At 31.9% G+C, this 23342-nt stretch overlaps 1 protein-coding gene across 1 annotated transcript; it reads right to left on the bottom strand.

Annotated features, from left to right (window-relative positions):
• Positions 1-8688: 8688 nt before the first annotated feature.
• LOC142224163 (uncharacterized) lies at positions 8689-22196 on the bottom strand. Its single transcript, XM_075293947.1, has 4 exons — positions 21966-22196; positions 21720-21890; positions 9421-11244; positions 8689-9158 (listed from the first exon to the last, which is right to left on the bottom strand). The coding sequence occupies exons 1-4, from the start codon at positions 22052-22054 to the stop codon at positions 8921-8923; spliced, it is 2322 nt and encodes a 773-aa protein (XP_075150062.1). The 5' UTR covers positions 22055-22196; the 3' UTR covers positions 8689-8920.
• Positions 22197-23342: the final 1146 nt, after the last annotated feature.

Here is a 23342-nt window from a genome sequence, read left to right as displayed (position 1 = left end):
AGTCGATTTTTACCTTTTTTGTAAAAGAGTCGATAAGTCGAAAGTCAATATTCCCAAATATGCCCTGTTTTCGCCATAGGACAATGGTATAATAAATTTTCCGGTCCATTTGTAGCACATCGACATATCGATTTTCGACTATATAGAGTATATACAGGGTGGTTGATATGGAATACTACTAAGTAAAGGACTATATGTTCCTCTTTAATTGATTATTATAGTTTAAAAGCAAAAAAATTGCCGGAAATAATATAAAATTTTAAAATGAATTTAGATTTATTCGTAGCGGCTACCTATAGCCTGAATTTTGGCCTTCTAAAGATGCCAAAACCATCACACGCTGCACGACAGTTGCTCTTCGAAATTTTGGTTCATTCCAGGAGATTCAACGGATTGTGGATATGCGGTAGATATGAAGCGAGGGACCTCCTTTTCCAGCCATCCATGGTTGACGCTTGCTCCGTGCGATGGTACGGACTCCTGTTTTTTTTTTCTGCGGCATAAATGTTAATCAGGCCATGGCTTTAACACTGTATTTAGAACATTGTTCCCACAATATTCGGAATTTATTTTGACCCCACGGTAGATGAATATGAGCGGGTTTTAACCATTGGCCGTTAAGGCAACCCACACCGTTACCATCAGCGATATTTGAGTTCTTGTCAATCGAAAGTGTAATTTCTCAGCTGAACAAGTAATCCCAATAATAGGGTTCTTCTTATTGGAATGACTTCTTACTGTGAAAACCAATTTCGGTAACTGGCCACTATCAGACAGGCGCAGCAACTCCTTGGCTCATTTTTTGGCTTTAGGCCAAGCTTACTTTCGTATATGCGTTTTATCCGTTTTGCTATATGTTTATGGTTGCCAGTCGTACCAAAATTATTCTACCAAAATTTTAAGAAAATTTTACAAAATTTAAAAATCTTATTTTTAAGTTTTTGTTCTAATTTTTGTGGTCAGTGTAAGAAATATATTTCTTCGTATTATTTTATTAAGTATTATAATATTATTAACGATGTTAGCTTGCAATAACAAGGAACAGTTACTTCTTCTAAAAAAGCGAGAACATACTAACAATGCACATTTGTATCATGACCTAACACGTAATTTTTTTTTCATTTCTATTAAAAATTTTGTCAAAATTTTATTTTTATAGAAAATTTTGTCAAAATTTTATTTTTATAGAAAATTTTGTCAAAACTTTATTTTTATAGAAAATTTTGTCAAATTTTTATTTATAATGGAAAATTTGCATTATTTTATTTCTATAGAAAATTATGTCAAAATTTTATTTCCATAGAAAATTATGTCACAATATTATTTCTATAGAACATTTTGTCTAAAATTTTATTCTATGGAAAGTTTTGTCAAAATTTTATTTCTAAAGAAAACTTTGTCAAAATTTTATTTCTAAAGAAAACTTTGTCAAAATTTTATTTTCATAGAAAATTTTGTCAAAATTTTATTTTTATAGAAAATTTTGTCAAAATTTTATTTTTATAGAAAATTTTGTCAAATTTTTATTTTTATAGAAAATTTTGTCAAATTTTTATTTTTATAGAAAATTTTGTCAAAATTGATAGAAAATTTTGTCAAAATTTTATTTTTATAGAAAATTTTTTCAAAACTTTATTTTTATAGAAAATTTTGTCAAAATTTTATTTATAATGGAAAATTTGCATTTTTTATTTCTATAGAAAATTTTGTCAAAATTTTATTTCTATGGAAAATTTTGTCAAGAGTTTATTTTTATAAAATATTTTGTCAAAATTTCATTTCTATTGTAAATTTGGTCAACAGTTTTTCTATAGAAAATTTTGTCAAGAGTTTATTTCTATAGAAAACAGCGTCAATATATAATATCTATAGACATTTTTGTCAAAATTTTATTTCTATAGAAAATTTTGTCTAAATTTTATTTCTGTATAAAATTTAAGTAACTCTTGGGTGGAGAGAAATATTTTGCAAAATCCACCAAAACGTCAAAAATTCAATCAGAATCAGAATCAGAACAGAAAAAATCAACCCTTTTTGGTGGAAGTCTACCACCAGTGGGAACCGTGTATATGGTCTACCCCCTCCAATCTCATATAAAATCATCTCAATTTCTTTGCGATAGTATAGTCAATTTTATTGTACAGTTAAAATAGTTATAGTTAATTTAAAAGCAAATTAAAAAAACGCCAGTATGCGAAGGAGTATTACAATTACATATTGATTAATTTAATGCCAAGCATTTTATTTATTATTTTATTATTAAGAATGAATGATATAAAACAAAATGCAATTATATTTAATATAAAGAATTAAAAAAAAACAGATTCAAATAAAAAACAAAAAAAAAAAAAAACAAAAGATTGACAAAATTCAAACAAATGTACTTAAAGTATAACGAATAAAAGAAAAAAAGAAAATCTAGTGTGATAATGTATATATAAATAAAAAAATAGAAATTATTACAACCCATATGTGGCCATGCCAATTGTATATAATGATTATATACAATATCATATAATTTGTATGGATGTGTATTTATGTATTTTCTAAGGAAATCGATAATACAAAATCAAGTGATATACTCGTATATATAGTATTTAAATGTCTATGTATATTTCTAAGACAGAAAGAGAAAAGAAAAAAAGGAAAGGTATGGAAAATAAACAGAAACAATAAAATAAAAAAAAAATGTTTTTAAATTATTTAACAAAAAAAAAAAAAAAAATATTTAAAAAAAAAAAATATTTTCTTGGACAGATTTAGTTTCTAGTAACTGATAATATCAGCTACCGGTTTCCAATAAACATCTGATTAAATTAACAAATATTATTTGATATTGAGTAGAATATTAAATGAATAGTTTAGTTAATCATATATTAAATATAAATACAAATTTTATATCTAAATATAAACTCTTTTCAACCACAATTAGAGCGTATAGTTAAAATGTTAATTTATAGAAATAAAATTTGGACAAAATTTTATATAGAAATAAAACTTTGAGAAAATTTTCGGTAGAAATAACATTTTGAGAAAATTTTCTATAGATATAAAATTTTGACAAAGATTTCTATAGAAATAAAATTTTGACAAAATTTCTATAGAAATATAATTTTTAAAAAAAAACTTTCCATAGATGTAAAATTTTAACAAAATTTTCCATAGAAATAAAATTTTTAGAAAATTTCCCATAGAAATACAATTTGAGAAAATTTTCTATAGAAATACAAATTTGAGAAAAAATTCTATAGAAATAAAATCTGGAGAAAATTTTCTATAGAAAAAAATGTTGGGGTTTTTCTTTAATTTACAAGTACTTACTACTCGAGCTTCATGGACAAAGAAGATTAAGGCAATTTATTAATAGAGTCATTGTAAAGCAAACGCCAGATATAAATCTATACACGTCTGACTGTACATGTTTCAGTTCGGGCAAATGAACCTATTCACAGCCTTTAGTAAGATCTCGCTGTGATAGATAACTCAATTTTGGGTCCTTTATGCTTACCTTTATCTTACTAATTGAATCATCTTAATTTTTATTTCGTTTTGTTACTGCAACAACACCAAATTTATTTATAAAATTTTGAGAAAAATTTCTATAGAAATAAAATTTCGACAGCATTGCCATAGAAATAAAATTTTGAGGAAACCTTTTATAAATATAAAATTTTGAGAAAATTTCTTAGAGGAACAATACTTTGAGAAAATTTTCTACAGAAATAAATTTTGAGACAACTTTCTATAGATTTTGAGAAACATTTCCGTACAAAAAAAATTTGGACAAAATTATCTATAGAAATTAATTTGACAATATTTTCTATAGAAATACAAGTTTGACGAAATTTTCTACAGAAATAAAATTTTGACAAAATTTTCCAAAAAATAAAATTTGGACAAAAAATAAATTTTTTCAAAATTTTCTATAGAAATAAAATTTTGAGAAAATTTTGTATAGAAAAAAATATTGAGAAATTTTCCAAAGAAATAGAATATTCTAAAAAATAAAATTTTGATAAAGTTTTCTATGGAAATAAAACTTTGACAAAATTTTCTATAGAACTAAAATTTTGAGAAAATTTTTCTATTGAAATAACTTTTTAAAAAAAAATTTAATAGAAGTGAAATTGTGAGAAAATTTTCTATAGAAATAAAATTTTGAGAAAATTTTCTATGGAAATAAAATTTTGACAAAATTTTCTATGGAATTAAAATTTTGAGAAAAGTTTCTATAGAAATATAATTTTGAGAAAATTTTCTATAGAAATATAATTTTGAGAAATTTTAATAGGAATGAAATTGTGAGAAAATTTTCTATAGAAATAAAATTTTAAGAAAATTTTCTATAGAAATGAAATTTCGACAAAAATTTTCTATAGAAATAAAATTTTGAGAAAAGTTTCTGTAGACATATAATTTTGAGAAAATTTTCTATAGAAATAAGTTTATGAGAAAAAATTTAATAGAAATGAAATTTTGAGAAAATTATCTATAGAAATAAAATTTTGAGAAAATTTTCTATGGAAATAAAATTTTGAGAAAAGTTTCTATAGAAATAAAATTTTTATTTCTATAGAAAATTTTGTCAAAATTTTATCTCCATAGAAAATTTTCTCAAAAATTTATTTCCATAGAAAATTTTTTCAAAATTTTATTTCTATAGAAAATTTTCTCATAATTTCATTTCTATAAAATTTTTTCTCAAAAAGTTATTTCTATAGAAAATTTTCTCAAAATGTAATTTCTATAAAAAATTTTTATCTAAATTTTATTCCCAAAGAAAATGTTCTCAAAATTTTATTCCCAAAGAAAATTTTCTCAAAATTTTGTTTCCATAGAAATTTTATTAAAAATTTTATTTGTATAGGAAATTTTGTCAAAATTTGATTTCTATAGAAAATTTTCTTAAAATTTGATTTCTATAGCAAATTTTGTCAAATTTTTATTTCTATAGAAAATTTTCTCAAAATTTTGTTTTTATAGTAAATTTTCCCACAAATTCATTTCTACTAAAATTTTTCTCAAAATTTTATTTCTATAGAAAATTTTCTCAAAATTTTATTTCTATAGAAAATTTTGTCAACATTTTATTTCCATAGAAAATTTTCTCAAAATTTTACTTCTATAAGAACTTTTCTCAAAATTTTATTTCTATATTAAATTTTTGTCGGAATTTTATTTCCATATAAAATTTTCTCAAAATTTTATTTGCATAGAAAATTTTCTCAAATTTTATTTCTATAGAAAATTTTCTCACAATTTCATTTCTATTAAATTTTTTCTCAAAAAGTTATTTCTATAGAAAATTTTGTCAAAGTTTTATTTCTATAGAAAATGTTGTCAAAGTTTTATTTCTATAGAAAATTTTGTCAAAATTTTATTTCTATGTTTTTTATTATATATTGTCACAATTTTATTTCTATAGAAAATTTCGTCAAAATTGTATTTTTATAGAAAATTTGGTCAAAATTATTTCTATAGATCAAAATCTATGGAAAGTTGTTTCAAATTTTATTTTTGTAGACAATTTTCTCAAAATGTTATTCTTGTAAGAAATTTTCTCAAAATTTAATATTTATGAAAAGTTTTCTCAAAATTTTATTTCTATAGATAACATATATCGTCAAAATTTTATTTCTATAGATTTTTTTTTTTATATTTTATTATTTTCTCAACATTTTATTTCTATAGAAATTTTTCTCAAAATTTTATTTCTATAGAAATATTTTTTAAAATTTTATTTCTTTAGAAAGTTTTCTCAAAATTTTATTTCTATTAAAATGTTTCTCAAAAATTTATTTCGATAGAAAATTTTATTTCCATAGAAAATTTTTTCAAAATTTTATTTCTATAGAAACTTTTCTCAATACTTTAATTACATAGAAATTTTTGTCAAAATTTTATTTCCATAGAAAATTTTCTCAAAATTTTATTTCCATAGAAAAATTTCTCACAATTTCATTTCTATTAAATTTTTTCTCAAAAAGTTCATTCTATAGAAAATTTTCTCAAAATTTTATTTCTACAGAAAATTTTCTCAAAATTTTATTTCTATAGAAAATTTTGTCAAAATTTTATCTCCATAGAAAACTTTCTCAAAATTTTATTTCCATAGAAAATTTTCTCAAAATTTTATTTCTATAGAAAATTTTCTCAAAATTTTATTTCTATAGAAAATTTTTTCACAATTTCATTTCTATAAAATGTTTTCTCAAAAAGTTATTTCTATAGAAAATTTTCTCAAAATTATATTTCTGTAGAAACCTTTCTCAAAATTTTATTTCTTTAGAAAATTTTTATCGAAATTTTATTTCCAAAGAAAATTTTCTCAGAATTTTATTTCCATAGAAATTTTATTCAAAAATTTATTTCTATAGGAAATTTTGTCAAAATTTTATTTCTATAGAAAATTTTCTTAAAATTTGATTTCTATAGAAAATTTTGTCAAATTTTTATTTCTATAAAAATTTTCTCAAAATTTGATTTCTATAGAAAATTTCCCCACAAATTCATTTCTATTAAAATTTTTCTCAAAAATTTATTTCTATAGAAAATGTTCTCAAAATTTTATTTCTACAGAAAATTTGCTCAAAATTTTATTTCTATAGGAAATTTTGTCAAAATTTTATTTCTATAGGAAATTTTGTAAAAATTGTATTTCAATAAAAAATTTTGTCAAAATTTTATTTTCCAAAATTTTCTCAAAATTTTATTTTTATAGAAACTTTTCTCAAAATTTTATTTCTATATTAAATTTTTGTCGGAATTTTATTTCCATATAAAATTTTCTCAAAATTTTATTTGCATAGAAAATTTTCTCAAAATTTTATTTCTATAGAAGATTTTCTCACAATTTCATTTATATTAAATTTTTTCTCAAAAAGTTATTTCTATAGAAAATTTTCTCAAAATTTTATTTCTATAGAAAATTTTCTCGACATTTTATTTCTATAGAAGATTTTCTCACAATTTCATTTATATTAAATTTTTTCTCAAAAAGTTATTTCTATAGAAAATTTTCTCAAAATTTTATTTCTATAGAAAATTTTCTCGACATTTTATTTCTATAGAAAATGTTCTCAACATTTTATTTCTATAGAAAATTTTGTCAAAATTTTATCTCCATAGAAAACTTTCTCAAAAATTTATTTCTATAGAAAATTTTTGTCGCAACCTTTTTTCCATAGAAAATTTTCTCAAAAATTTATTTCCATAGAAATTTTTTTCAAAATTTTATTTCTATAGAAAATTTTCTCACAATTTCATTTCTTTAAAATACTTTCTATAAAATACTTTTGTACATTTTTCAAAATTGTATTTCTATAGAAAATTTTCTCACAATTTCATTTCTATAAAATACTTTTGTACATTGACAACATTTTCTATAGAAATAAAACTTTGACAAAATTTTCTATAGAAATACAATTCTGACAAAAATTTTCCAAACATAAAATTTTGAGAATAAATAAAATTTGCAAAATTTCCTATAGAAATAAAATTTTGAGAATATTTTGGATAGAAAAAAATATTGAAAAATTTTCCAAAGAAATAGAATATTCTAAGAAATAAAATTTTGGTAAAATTTTCTATGGAAATAAAATTTTGAAAAAAATTTCTATAGAAATAAAATTTTGAGAAAACTTTCTATAGAAATAAAATTTTTGAGAAAATTTTCTTTTTAAATAAAATTTGCCAAATTTCCTATAGAAATAACATTTTGACAAAATTTCCTATAGAAATAAAATTTTGAGAACATTTTTATGGAAATAAAATTTTGAGAAAAATTTCTGTAGAAATAAAATTGGAGATAATTTTCTATAGTAATACAGTTTTGAGAAAATTTTATATGGAAATAAAAGTTTGAGAAAAATTTCTATAAAAATAAAATTTTGCGAAAATTTTCGATAGGAATAACATTTTGAGAATTTTTTTATAATTCAATAGTTATTCAATATGTATTTATGCACCCAAAAAATTATCATTAAAAGGAGGGATCATTCGTTCATTCGAAAAAAAGCATTGATGCTCATACTAACCGCAACGATCTGATCAAAAACATCAAAATAAGAGTTTTTTAATTTTGGTAGTTTGTTGTAAAATGTTCTTCAAATTTTTATTATTTTATTTTTGCACGGTAGCAGCCGTGCTCAGGGACCTACGCTTAGCATTATTTCCAATGAAATCATGTGTCTATCTCGTCTCCTGTTGTCCCCTGTTGCAACTATATATACTAAATTGTAATACCCTGGGAACCACCGTGGGTAGCATGCCCGCTTTGCGTACACAGGGTGGTGGGCTCAAACCCAGTTTTGACCAACACCACCAAAGTTTTTTAGCGGTGGATTATCACCTCTCAGTAATTCTGGTGACATGACTGAGTGTTTCAAAACTTGTATAAGTGGTTTTACTGAAATGTGGAACGCCGTTTGGGCTCGGCAATTATAAGGAGGCCCTGTGTCATTGATCTTAATGTAGAATCGGGCAGCATTCAGTGATAAGTGAGCATGAAATACCAGGCTGCCACTATATCTAACCCAACATCCTGTTCCACAGTGTGGTGAAGGATATAAAAATCAATTATAATATTTATTAATTTAATTAAAAAATTATATCTATATATAATTATATATAATATTATTTTTAAAGATGAAAATGATTCAATTTTTTTTTTATCGAAACAGCAAAGTGTATTATAAACTATCCGTGTTACTTTTATTGAACTGAGTATTAAAACAAAAATTAGTTTCATTGATTTTTTTTATAAATTATTATTTTGTTATTTTATACATATAATTCAAATTTCAATTCAAATTCCAGTGAGAAAAATTTCGTTGATTTGTTTTCTGTCTAAAATACTAATTTTTTCTCTTATTCGTACATATTTCAGTTCTTTTTTGATTATCTCTTCTCTTCTCCATTCTCAACTATTCAATTCTTGTGTGGTATCGGAAGTTTCTTCTTCCACGTGGTCGCCATTTGTCAATCGATCGTTTGGTAATAAGACTCCAAATGAAGGATTTTCAATTAATCGCACTTGCTGTTTATCGTGTACTCGTCTATGTCCTATCTCTCGGAATACCATGATTAGAGCCAATACACAAACAGCAAAAAGAATTATGGCCACTGTAGCTATGGTCCAACGTGATACGGGAACTCCACTGCAAAAAACAAACACAGTTTTTATTAATAGCATATTAAAATGATTATTTTTAAGTGATTTGATCGAGATATAGAAACCACCACAATGGCTATAAAGTAGAGGTGTGCACGTGACATGAAATTATCGTGACTCACGCGTGAGTCGTGCGTGAGTCCTGCCAAAAAATATCGTGCGTGAGTGTGCGTGAATAAGATAAGAAAATATTACTCACGTGCACACCTCTACTATATAGCAAAATCATATCTCTAAAAAATACTCACCCATTAAATAGTCTCTCCTTTTCAGCCAATTCAGTGACACACATTCCCCGCAGGACATTATAAACTAAACCCGTGGGACATTCACATGTGGTCGAAGAACTGCAGGTACCGCCACGGCAATTCCATTCATTACAGAAGCCCACACATTCATTATAGCCCGTGTCGGGATTAATGCGCGCCACAAAGCCCGATTTACAACTGCATGTATTGGGGGCCACACACATGCCATTTGTGCATGATTGTTCACACACGGGTTCACACTCTACTGTGCTATTGGCCATAAAGCGATAACCTTCTAAGCAGACACATTTGTTGGGTTTTTGACATTCGGCATTTATACAGGTCTCTTGGCAAACAGCGTGACAGCTATGGGGAGTACTGGCATTGACCACACGATAGCCTTCATGACATTGGCACTTGTTAGGGGCCACACACATGCCATTCTCACAATACGGTCTACAATGGGCCACACATAGATTGGAGTGTTTGGTCTCCTCATAGCCATCCCAACATTCACAGGTATTCGGTTCCACACAATTGCTATTGATACACGAGGGCAGACAGACAGGATCACAAATGGATTTGGAACCTTCCCGAAGTTTGTGACCCGCATAACAACGGCATATACCGCCCGGGGCACAAATACTATTCACACATTTCTGTGGACAATGGGGTTCACATTTGCCCGTCACCCATTTCTTTTCATAGCCTGGATCACAGCTGCACGTGCCAGGAGCTATACACTTTCCATGTTCACAATCAAAATTACATACGGGATCGCAGACATTGGGATTATTGGGATTGGCCTTGTGGCCCATGAAACAACGACAGGTGTCGGGAGCTGTACAAGTTCCATGAATACAGGGTTTGCGGCATATGGGAATGCAGTGATAGAATAGCAAGGGCTGGTAACCAGGATTACAGGTGCATATGTTTGGGGCAGTGCAATTGCCATTCCTACATCCTTTGGCACAGAACGGTTCACAGACCTTCTCATGGACATCACTGTAGATGTAGCCCTCATGGCATTTGCATGTATCCGGAGCCGAACAATAGCCATTGACACAACTCTCCCGGCAAATGGGAGCACAACGATGGGGCTCGACTTTCTCATAGCCTTCATGGCATTCACACTTGCCAGGTTCACTGCAAAAACCATTCTCACAATCTTTGGGACAAGTGGGCTCACAGATACTCCTCGATCTATTGCGATAGGCATGGCCCTCAAAGCAGGTACACTGATTCGGTGCCGTACAAAAAGCATTCACACATTTCTCCTTGCACACGGGTATACAACCTTGAGATTCTATATTCCCGAAATTCGCATAGCCTTCTTTGCAAGCACATACTTCGGGCGATTTGCATATACCATTCGTACAACCACTGGCACAAACCGGATCACATTTACTAATCGATCCCAAGCGCAGACTATAACCAAACCAGCATGTACATTGATTTGGAGCCGTACACATAGCATTTTCACAAGGCTCCTCGCACACGGGCACACAACGTTTCTGTTGCTCGTCCTTTCGATAACCCTCATTGCAGATACATTTGTTATTGCTATCACAATGACCATTGGTGCAATCGATATCCTTGAAGCATTGCGGCTCACATTCATTGCTACTGCCTTGTATAAAGTCATAGCCCTCATCACAGGTACACACATCGGGCTCTGTACATTCGCCATTAATGCAAGGTGGCGAGCAAGTAGGTTCACAAACGCTTGAATTTGCCATGTTGTTGTAGCCATTAGGACAGAGACAAATATCGGGACGTATGCAGCGGCCTCCTTTACAATCGATACACTTCGGAAGGCATGATCTGAAAGGGCAAAACAATAGATATTAAGTGGGCCAGACGATCAGATAGTTGGTCTAAAAATTAATTTTGAAAGAAACTAATCTCATGGCTCTTCAAATTGAGATGAGTTGACTAAAAAATCGTCCAACTGACTTCGATGTAATTTCCTTACGAATTTCAGTGGTCTACTAGGGTGACGGTCCTCGTTTATTCTATTGATGTCGGCCGAGAAAGTGTTATGTGACACGTTGATATCACGTCAAAGGACAGCGGCTGAGTATGGCGATGATTAGAGAAAATTAAGTGATTAATGACCGAGGCACACTTTGACTATTTTCCCAACTGTCTGAGACCCGAGTATCGTTCGTGGAGGTATTCCCCTAAGAAACATAACCATTGTCATAGCTCTTATCTTAAGTGGAGACGCTCCTGTAAGTAACGTGATCATTGCTATTGATCGCATCTTACGTGGCGATGCTCTCGTAAGCAACGTAACCATTGGACATTGCTCGTATCTTAGGTGATAACGTTTTCATTAATTTCGTTTTTATCTTAAGCCTTTCTCCGTATCCTGCTCAGAGACGGCATTGCTTAACGCTTGTGCTCTCATCGTACGCGGCCCTTATCTTACGTGGAGACGCTCACGTTAGCTCCGTAACCTCTCCAGTTGTTCTTATCTTACATGAAGACGTTCCCGTAAGCAACGTTACCATTGCCATGGGGAGCCACCGTGGTGCAATGGTTAGCATGCCCGCCTTGCATACACAAGGTCGTGGGTTCGATTCCTGCTTCGACCGAACACCAAAAAGTTTTTCAGCGGTGGATTATCCCACCTCAGTAATGCTGGTGACATTTCTTAGGGTTTCAAAGCTTCTCTAAGTGGATTCACCGCAATGTGGAACGCCTTTCGGACTCGGCTATAAAAAGGAGGTTCCTTGTCATTGAGGTTAACATGGAATCGGGCAGCACTCAGTGATAAGAGAGAAGTTCACCAATGTGGTATCACAATGGACTGAATGTCTAAGTGAGCCTGATACATCGGGCTGCCACCTAACCTAACCTACCATTGCCATTGATCGCATCTTACGAGGAGACGTTCCCGTAAGTAACGTTAGTATTGCCTTTGTTCTTATCTTACGTGGAGATGCTCACTTTAGCTCCGTAACCTCTCCATTTGCTCTTATCTTACATGGAGACGCTCACATAAGCACCGTAGGTTAGATTAGGTGGCAGCCCCATGTATCGGGCTCACTTAGACTATTCAGTACATTGTGATACTACAGTGGTGAACTTCTCTCTTATGACTGAGTGCTGTTCGATTCCATGTTAAGCTCAATGACAAGGGACCTCGTTTTTATAGCCGAGTCCAAACGACGTTCCACATTGCAGTGGAACTGCTAAGAGAAGCTTTGAAAAACCCAGAAATGTCACCAACATTACTGAGATGGGATAATCCACCGATGAAAAACTTTTTGGTGTTCATTCGAAGCAAGAATCGAACCCAGGACCTTGTGTATGCAAGGCGGGCATGCTAACCATTGAACCACGGTGGCACCGTAAATTCCCCTCTTAACGTCCTGTCCGCACATTACGTGAAGACGTTCCCGTAGGCACCCTGACACATTGTATCAACCCGTGTCCATCATAGATTACTGTCGTCATAGCGTACGCGTTGTTTGGTTTACAGCAGAGCCTCTCTTAGTCGTGCAATGTTCGTCGTGTCAGAACCTTATCTCGAACTGAATAGAACTGTCTATCAGATGGACTATTGCAAGCTCCCACGGCGACCGAACATATCGCCCAACGGACATTTCGCCCAAAATGATTTTTGGGCGTTATGACCTCCAATGGGGCGGTCACATCGCCCAATTTTAGTTTGGGCTTTATGTCCTCCCTCATCGCGGTCATATGTCCCAAAGAATAGGCGGTCAAAACGCCTAATATTTTATGGGGAAAATAATGTCGGAATACAAATCAAAAACTGTCCTAAATGAAGTAGTTTTTATCCCCAATTTTGGTTAACTAAATACGTACGGTATTTAATTCAAAATGCCGTAACTAGAAAGACAGTGCAGATCTCGTGGTCTATAAGAAAATTAAGGAGAAAATGGTGCAAAACGCTCCACAAAGTCCCCAAGAACTTGCCAAATCAGAACATATGAGTGAATACTAAATATGCGAAAGTGTGCCGGAAAAGATATTTTAGCAAACCACTATTATGGAAGCCGATTTGGCATACAGTGTCTTTGTGTTCCAACCCAGTAACTGAAATAATGAATGAATGAAATAGGGATGATGGAGATGCTATTGTTTTATTGATGTCCCTTTTTCGGTCGTTGTTAAATTCATCACATTCAGTTCGTCCTCAAATCCTAGCGACTTTCAGTTTATTATCTTGTTCTAAACATTAAAATTGGAAAGAGATGAGATGATCGACGTGCTGCTGATGGGTACTTGAAATAAATCGCGCGCGCGATTTTTTTTCACTTACCCATCAGCAGCACATCGAACATCTCATCTCTTTCCAATTTTCAGTTTAAAATACATAATTTTCAATTCAGCATTTGTGTGGTTTGTTCAAAAGAAAAAAATTATCAATTTCCGAATTTTCATGTTTCAATATATAAATTCAAATGTCTTGGAGCTTAAACCGACCTATTTCACGAGCGAAATAGGTCTTCGTAGTTCCACTTTAGCCGCTTTTCCATTTCAATCGTACGCTGAGAAGAAAAATGGTCAAAAATTCTGTTCCAGTCTAAAACAAACGATGAAGCCAAGATATGATAGTTTTACATCTTCTTCCAGCATATACAATAAAAGCAGGATTCGATATTTGTCAATAAGAGGCATATCTATCTATTAAATATTAAAAAAAAAAAATTATGGATAGATGAAGTAATCATATATAGCTTTTGAATGATTAAAAAAAAATATTTTGTTATTTTAAACTATTTTTTATATTCAATTATATTCAAACGGTCATAACACCCACATTTTTTTTATGGGGCTTATGACCGCGATGAGGGAGGACATAAAGCCCAAACTAAAATTGGACGATGTGACCGCCCATTGGAGGTCATAACGCCCAAAAATCATTTTGGGCGAAATGTCCGTGGGGGGATATGTCCGGTCGCCGCTCCCACCACATCTTATCGTCAAGAGACCGCAAAACTGAGTTCCGTAGCAGGCTACGTTCAGCCCTACGTTGGTGAATGCGAATGCCAGGCGATAGTTGCGTACTACGCCACTCCCGACTAGAAGAGCACAAATTCCCTTACACGCTAAGCCGTTTCAGGCTGCATCCGGCCACAGTCAGCAATCGCTAATCAATTAAACTAATGGCATACGTGAAAGTACTTTATACCGATCCTGTTTTGAGTAACGCGTTGGAATATAGTGCTGGCCTCGAGAAAAAGCTAAACAACGTGCAAAGCATGCCCGTGTGTGTTCTTCGAATGATATCTGCTTATCGTACAATCTCGACATTCACATCAATGAGCCTCGCTAGCATACCTCCATTCGATATGCTGATAACGAAAAGATCAGAGATATTTAACGATTAATCAGCAATGCTGAACTGAACTTTTCATCAACAAGCAGCAGAGAAAAGGGGCATCAAAAAGGGAAGATGACAAAGATAGATGGACCTACAAACTTATTTCGGGCTTGGTAAATAGATTTCATAAATTTTGGGACCTAACTCCATAAATGCAAGATACGAGAGACAATCATAAGTGACCTCTGCAATATTGATGTAAAACACACACGCAGCCACGAGATGCATTTTCATGAAGAACGCAAGAGAAGGAATGTCTGAGTGTGGGTCGGACGAAAGCCTTATCGTATGTACTGAAGAAAACTGGTGCAAGGATTCTATAGTCATAGAGAAAATTCAAAGAGAAAATATGAAATTTCGGCAATATCCACATAATATACAGTGGGGAGCAAAACCGACTGCATGTTTTCACCTTCGCAATCTTTATTAAATAGAAATCGTCTAGTTAGGCCAATTGTCATACAATGCACAGTTTATGTTCTTACAAACCGATTCCCAAAAATAACATTTGGAAAAATTAATCAAACCAAAACGGAAGCCCTCCATTTCAACAGCCGGTGCACTGAATTTGCATCACTTCTTTAGGTGTGATTTTGTCAAATAAATAACTTTTATAATTTGTTACGGATTCTAACGCTTGTCTGAAACGTTTGACATCAAATATTTTCAAAAGTTCACAATTTTTTCAAATTGGATTTAGCATTTTTTTCGATAAAATTTTAATAATTTGTTCCATTTTATGAATTCTTAAACTGTTTTTAACCAATTTGAAACAAATAAAGTAAAAATTACCCATTAAAAATGTAAAAAAAACATGTTATACAAAAATTGAATGGAAAGAACTTCCTGTGTAGTTAAAATAAAGAACATCATTGGGAGTACATCTTCTGGAAGCGCTTTTAAAGTCGTGCCTTTGGAAGAACTTCCAAATTTTTTTGCTGGGATGGTCTGATGAAACAAAAATAAATTGCTTTCAATCCGATGAAAAATAATATTATTGGCAACGACCTCGTGAAAGTCTTCAAACATACCACGTCAAGCAGAGGGGGAAGCCTCATGGTATGGGGATGTTTTAATTGGAGACAAACTTGTCCGCTAGTAAAAATTGTAGGAATCATGCATTGATATTTTGCAATCAAATTTTGTGGAGGTTTGCGCTTACCCTGAGGAGCAAGTAATTTTTCAACAAGACGGCGACCCAAAGCATTCTTCCAATATAGTAAAGAAAAGGTTGTCGGAGAAAAAATTAAAAATGCTTGAATGGCCCCCACAAAGACCCTATCTCAACCCCATTGAGAATTTGTGGTCTCTGGTCGAAAGGAGTTTGGGATTACACAAAAGAGTGCCAAACAAGTATATAAGTAGTAAGTTCGACCGGGCCGAATCTTAAATACCCACCACCATGAATAAAATATAATAGTTTACTTTGGAAATTCTTCGTCGTAGCGGTTTACTTGATAATTTATAGAATTTCAGGGAGTTTAATGACAGATATTCTCCCAAGAAGATCAGCTCAATCAGTACGCTTCCCGAAGATAAATTTAAAGATTCTGCCTATGAAGACTAGATCAGTTTCTGGATTTATAAGAATCAAAACTAAAAACTACGAATTCTAGAAGCCCCAGAAGTAAAATCGGGAGATCAATCTATATGGGGGCTATACCAAAACATGGACCGATACGGACCATTTTTGACATACCTCTTTATGGTCCTAAAATACCTCTAGATTTTAAATCGGATAGTAAATACAGTTTCTAGATGAACAAGAAGTAGAATCGGGAGATCGGTCTATATGGGGGGTCTATACTAAAACATGGACCGATAGGGAGCATTTTCGACACACCTCTTTATGGTCCCAAAATACCTCTAGATTTCCAATTTCAGGCAAATCGGATTGTAAATACAGTTTCTAGATGACCAAGAAGTAGAATCGGGAGATCAATCTATATGGGGTCTATACCAAAATATGGACCGATACGGACCATTTTTGACATACCTCTTTATGGTCCTAAAATACCTCTAGATTTCAAATCGGATAGTAAATACAGTTTCTGGAAGCCCAAGAAATAAAATCGGGAGATCGGTCTATATGGGGCTATACCAAAACATGGACCGATAGGCACCATTTTCGGTACACTCTTTTATGGTCCTAAAATACCTCTAGATTTCCAATTTCAGGCAAATCGGATTGTAAATACAGTTTCTAGATGACCAAGAAGTAGAATCGGGAGATCAATCTATATGGGACAGGCAAATTGGATAAAAACTACGGTTTTTATACGTCCCAAGAAATCGATATTTCGATGTGTTACAAACGGAATGACAAACTTTTTATACCCCCATCACCAGATGAGCTCAGGAGCCGAGTTCTGCAGGAATGGTTGGATATTCCAAAAGAAATAATAGAAAACTTGGCAGAAAGTATGCCAAGGCGTGTAAAACGTGTAATTAAAAACAAATGATTATAAATTAAATACTAAAATATTTGATTTTAATTTAGTATTTAATATTTAAAGCATAAAGTGCAACGCTGAGTGCATCCAAGTTAACATGTAGTTTATTGTAACAAATTCACTAGTGTAAGGATATAATTTAAAGTATAAATGAAGTAAATTTTGTAGCAATTGGACTCAAGGAATGTTTTTTATACCCTTCACCACTACTGTGGTACAGGGTATAATAAGTTTGTGCATTTGTATGTAACGCCAAGAAGGAAAAGTCTGAGACGCATCGTTTAGTATACCGATCGTCTTAGGATTAAATTCTGAGTCGATTTAGCGATGTCCGTCTGTCTGTCTGTTGATGTATTTTTGTGTGCAAAGTACAGCTCGCAGTTTTAGTCCGATTGTCCTAAAATTTGGTATAGGGTCCTGTTTCGGCTCAAAGACGATCCCTATTGATTTCGGAAAAAAATCGGTTCAGATTTAGATATAGCTGCCATATATATTTTTCACCGATCTGGTCATAATTGGCGTGTATATCAACCGATCTTCCTCAAATTCCGTACATCCCAATATTTTATGAGTCTCGAAAAACTTGCAAAATATCAGCCAAATCGGTTCAGATTTAGATACAGCTCCCATATATAGCTTTCGCCCGATTTACACTCATTTGCCCACGGAGGCCAATTTTTTGCTCCGATTTAGTTGAAATTTTGCACAGGGAGTAGAATTAGCATTGTAGCTATGCGTGTCAAATTTGGTTGAAATCGGTTCAGATTTAGATATAGCTCCCATATATAGCTTTCGCCCGATTTACACTCAAATGACCACAGAGGCCAATTTTTTGCTCCGATTTAGTTGAAATTTTGCACAGGGAGCATAATTAGCATTGTAGCTATGCGTGCCAAATTTGATTGAAATCGGTTCAGATTGAGATATAGCTCCCATATATAGCTTTCGCCCGATTTACACTCATATGACCACAGAGGCCAATTTTTAACTCCGATTTAGTTGAAATTTTGCACAGGGAGTAAAATTAGCATTGTAGCTATACGTGCCAAATTTGGTTGAAATCGGTTCAGATTTAGATATATCTCCCATATATAGCTTTCGCCCGATTTACACTCATATGACCACAGAGGCCAATTTTTTGCTCCGATTTAGTTGAAATTTTGCACAGGGAGTATAATTAGCGTTGTAGCTATGCGTGCCAAATTTGGTTGACATCGGTTCAGATTTAGATTTAGCTCCCATATATATGTTTTTCTGATTTCGACCAACATTTTCCTTGTAAAATCGCCACTGCTTAGTCGAAAAGTTGTAAAAATGACTCTAATTTTCCTAAACTTCTAATACATATATATCGATCGATAAATCATAAATACTTTTTTGCGAAGTATCCTTAAAATTGCTTCAGATTTAAATGTTTCCCATATTTTTTTACTAAAATTGTGTTCCACCCTAGTGCATTAGCCAACTTAAATTTTGAGTCTATACATTTTGTAGAAGTCTATCAAATTCTGTCCAAATCGAGTGATATTTATATGTATGTATTTGGGACAAACCTTTATATATAGTCCCCAACACATTTGACGGATGTGATATGGTATCGAAAATTTAGATCTACAAAGTGGTGCAGGGTATAATATAGTCGGCCCCGCCCGACTTTAGACTTTCCTTACTTGTTATTAAATAAATAGTGCAGGTGTGGTAAACGTACACTCGGTTTTGCTCCCCACTGTATATAGGGGATATACAATTAAGATACTGACGGATAAAGGAGCTTTCTCGCTTTAACATATGATGGCGTATTTTTTATTACATTCGAGAAAATCGCTTATAACTATCGCAAATAGATAATCGTTTTAAAAGGATTAACACTTTCGATACGGTCGGTACACTGTATCCCAATAAATTTCAGAAACACCTCCTGGTAATATTTGCTGAATAATATGCATGGCAACTCGTTTTTATCGTTTTTTATGATCTTTAATATGTGTTTAGTAGAAAATATTGATGCTCTTCTGTCATTTGACAGCTGCAGTTGCTAGTAATCAGCGAATATTATACGAAAAAGCGCATCACTTACCAAATCTTCTATATATTTTATTATTCCATTAGCGGAGGATATGATTAAGTGTGGGCTGGAGAAAAGTAAGGTGCCCAAGAAGAAAAAATCTGGATGCCATTTGAAGAATCGAGACATCAATTATGGTATAATCGGCTATCACATGACCATTGAAACGTAGAACTCAACGCTGATGCGTAAACGATAAGAAAGGTGGAAAGAACGACACGTGTACTTACTTTACATGTAAGAGTTGCGAAGTTTCACTATATTTTAATTGTTTTTACACCATACCAAAACTTTTTATAAAATAATAGAATGAATAAACATCTACTAGTGAGTGTATTTTGTTATGAGAACTGTTGGGACATTATATGCCAAATTTTAATTCAAAACCACCGATTGGGATTATAAATCCCAGAGCCTCAGCACACCTAGTGGCGCAAAATTGAAATTTTGGCTCGGCACTATTGTTTACTTTTTCTTTGCCTTTAAGTTCCACTGTTTTTTATACCCACCACCATAGAGTGGTGACGGGGGTATAATAAGTTTGTCATTCCGTTTGTAACACATCGAAATATCGATTTCCGACTATATAAAGTATATATATTCTTGATCAGGGAGAAATTCTAAGACGATATAACGATGTCCGTCTGTTGTAATCACGCAACAGTCTTCAATAATAATGTAGCAATCGTGCTGAAATTTTGCACAAACTCGTCTTTTGTCTGCAGGCAGGTCAAGTTCGAAGATGGGCTATATCGGTCCAGGTTTTGATATAGTCCCCATATAAATATAAACCTCCAGATTTGGGGTCTTGACCTTATAGAAATCGTAGTTTTTATCCAATTTGCCTGAAATTTTAAATCTAGAGGTATTTTATGACCACAAAGAGGTGTGCCAAAAATGGTGTGTGCCGGTCCATGTTTTGGTATAGCCCCCATATAGACCGATCTTTCGATTTTATTTCTTGGGCTTATAGAAACCGCAGTTTTTATCCAATTTACCTGAAATTGGAAATCGAGAGGTACTTTCGAACCGTAAAGAGGTGTGCCAAAAATGGTGAGCATCGGTCCATGTTTTGGTATGGTCCCCATATAAATCGACCTCCCGATTTGGGGTCTTGGGCTTATAGAAATCGTAGTTTTTATCCAATTTGCCTGAAATTTTAAATCTAGAGATATTTTATGACCATAATGAGGTGTGCCAAAAATTGTGAGTATCGGTCCATGTTTTGGTATAGCCCCCATATAGACCGATCTCCCGATTTTACTCTGGGTCTTATAGAAACCGCAGTTTTTATCCAATTTACCTGAAATTGGAAATCGAGAGGTACTTTTTTATTCAATTTGCCTGAAATTTTAAATCTGGAGGTACTTGAGGACCATCAAATGGCGTGCCGAAAATGGTCCGTATCGTTCCATGTTTTGGTATAGCCCCCATATAGACCGATCTCCCGATTTTACATCTTGGGTTTATAGAATCCGTAGTTTATATACAATTTGTCTGAAATAGGAAATTTATATGTATTTTGAGACCATAAAGAGGTGTGCCACAAATGGTGAGTATCGGTCCATGTTTTGGTATAGCCCCTATATAGACCGATGTCCCGATTTTACTTCTTGGGCTTATAGAATCCGAAGTTTTTATCCAATTTGCTGAAATTGGAAATCTGGAGGTAATTTCGGGACATAAAGTGGTGTGCCGAAAACGGTGAGTATCGGTCCATATTTTATTATAGCCCCCATAAGAACGATCTCCCGATTTAACTCCTTGGGTTTCTAGAAACCGTAGTTTTTATCCGATTTGCCTGAAATTGTAAATATTGTCGTATTTTAGGCTCACAAAAACGTGTATCGGATTAAGTTTTTATCGGTTCTTTTGGTAATACCTCCATATAGACCGGCTTCACTTCTTGAGGGTATAGAAGGCGTACTGATCATGAAAATTACTTGAAACTCAATGTAAAATTTCCAGATTTTACTTCTCGGGTGAATCTACAGATTTCATATTTCAAATCAAGACGTTATTTTACAATTTTCTTGCACACTTACAAGAGATGTTAATGATTCCTCTAAAACTCAAACAAAAATGGTTCTCATAAATCCAGAATCTGATATAGTCCTCATAGGTGAAATCTTTAAATTTATCTTCGGGAAGTGTCCTCAAGTCCTCAAGCCCTCCTGAAATTTCAAAGGAAACCCTAATATTTGGTTCATGGTGGTGGGTATTTAAGATTCGGCCCGGCCGAACTTTCTGCTGTATATACTTGTTTTTTGTTCGAAAGGCTTAAAACAAAGAGGAAGGATCCTAATGGGTATCTTACACATTCAGATTCTGAAGATTTTTCTACCGCTAGAAAATGCTATTGCTTCACTATAATTTTTTTTTAACAAATCTGGGACATTGCTTGCCGATCTATATAACTTACGCTGATTTAGATTGTCGTTCATAGCCCTCACAGCAGACTTCCTCCATTTCGGTATAGGTTTCTTTAACTGGTCTCAAAACAAACGGATTTAGACCGGTACGACATTCATAGCTTTCACATTGTTCTGGATATTTACGCATTGTGACCAAGGTAACTCGATGTTTGACAGTTCTATAAATTGGAGAAAAAAGGAAGTCTATAATTCCAAAGTTCCTTATTATCCACCCCCACTCTCATTCAACTTACGAAACTTTTTCAGTACAAGCCCAAACATCACTACATCCCACGAGGGCAAGCAATAGCACAATCAACCAAAAATTTTCCATTATTTCCATTCACTCCAAAGGACACGATTTTTTTTCCGTGAGATATGTTCTATAGCCAATTCTGTTGTTATTGTCTAATTTTTTCACAACCGTTCTTAAGAATAGCTTACGAGAAATTGATATACCATAGCTTAAGCCATTTCATCAAGAATTAATCCATTTCATAAAATTGCACTCGGTGTCTTATCATCATTCATAGCAATGCCTTATATGCCATAATGAATGCAATGACTGTTGATGGGGCTGTGACTGGATCGGATTGTTTTCCTACTCGGACTTTCCGATGGAATCAACAACCAAGCATCAACATTTTCGTCACCATAGTCTGACACTGTTGTCGCCATGGTATATGAATACATTGAACTTTCATTTGCAGTGATAATACCAATGAGGAGTCATTACATCTTTCTGGTGTAAGGTATATGCATTTTATTTGGTTGCTATTAAATTTGATCCCAAATTGATAGCGAAAAAATAGCAAAGAAACAGATGAGCTTGTTATACTCGAAATTAACAAATTTTTAATAATTCACAAAAAAAAAATTGAAAATACGAGTAATTGAATACTAATAGCCCTCACATTTAGAAAGTGTATATCCTAATGTTGTGTTTCGAAATCTTGGTCTTCTTGCAGCTCACAAACTAGTATCACAAACACTTTATATTTAAAACCAAATTAAAATTTTTAAATATACTGAATTTATAAAAATGTTTGTCAAAACTTTACTTCTTTAGAAAATTTTGTCAAAATTTTATTTCTATGGAAAACTTTGTCAAAGTTTTATTAGTATAAATTTTTTTTCAAAACTTTATTTCTTTAGAAAATGTTGACAGAATTTTATTTCTATAGAAAATTTTGAAACAACTTTATTTCTATAGCAAATTTTTTCAAAATTTTATTTCTACAGAAAATTTTGTCAAAATTGTATTTCTATAAAAATTTTTGTCAAAATTTTATTTCTATAAAAATTTTTGTCAAAACTTTATTTCTATAGAAAACTTTGACAGAATTAAAATTTTGACACAATTTCATTTCTGTAGAAAATTTTGAAAAAAAAATATTTCTATAGAAAATGTTGTCAAAATTTTATTTCTATATAACACGTTGTCAAAAGTTTTGAATAGAAAACTTTGTCACCATTTTATTTCTATAGTATTTTTTTCCACAGAAAATTTTGTCAAAATTTAATTCCTATATAAAGTTTTGTTGACATTTTATTTCTATAGAAAATTTTGTCAAAATTTAATTTTTATAGAAAATTTTGTCAATTTTTTATCTACATTTTACTCCTATAGA

The sequence above is a fragment of the Haematobia irritans genome, chromosome 2, assembly GCF_050003625.1.
Source record: "Haematobia irritans isolate KBUSLIRL chromosome 2, ASM5000362v1, whole genome shotgun sequence".
Lineage (NCBI taxonomy): Eukaryota > Metazoa > Arthropoda > Insecta > Diptera > Muscidae > Haematobia > Haematobia irritans.
This window is presented reverse-complemented; position numbering and strand designations above follow the sequence as displayed.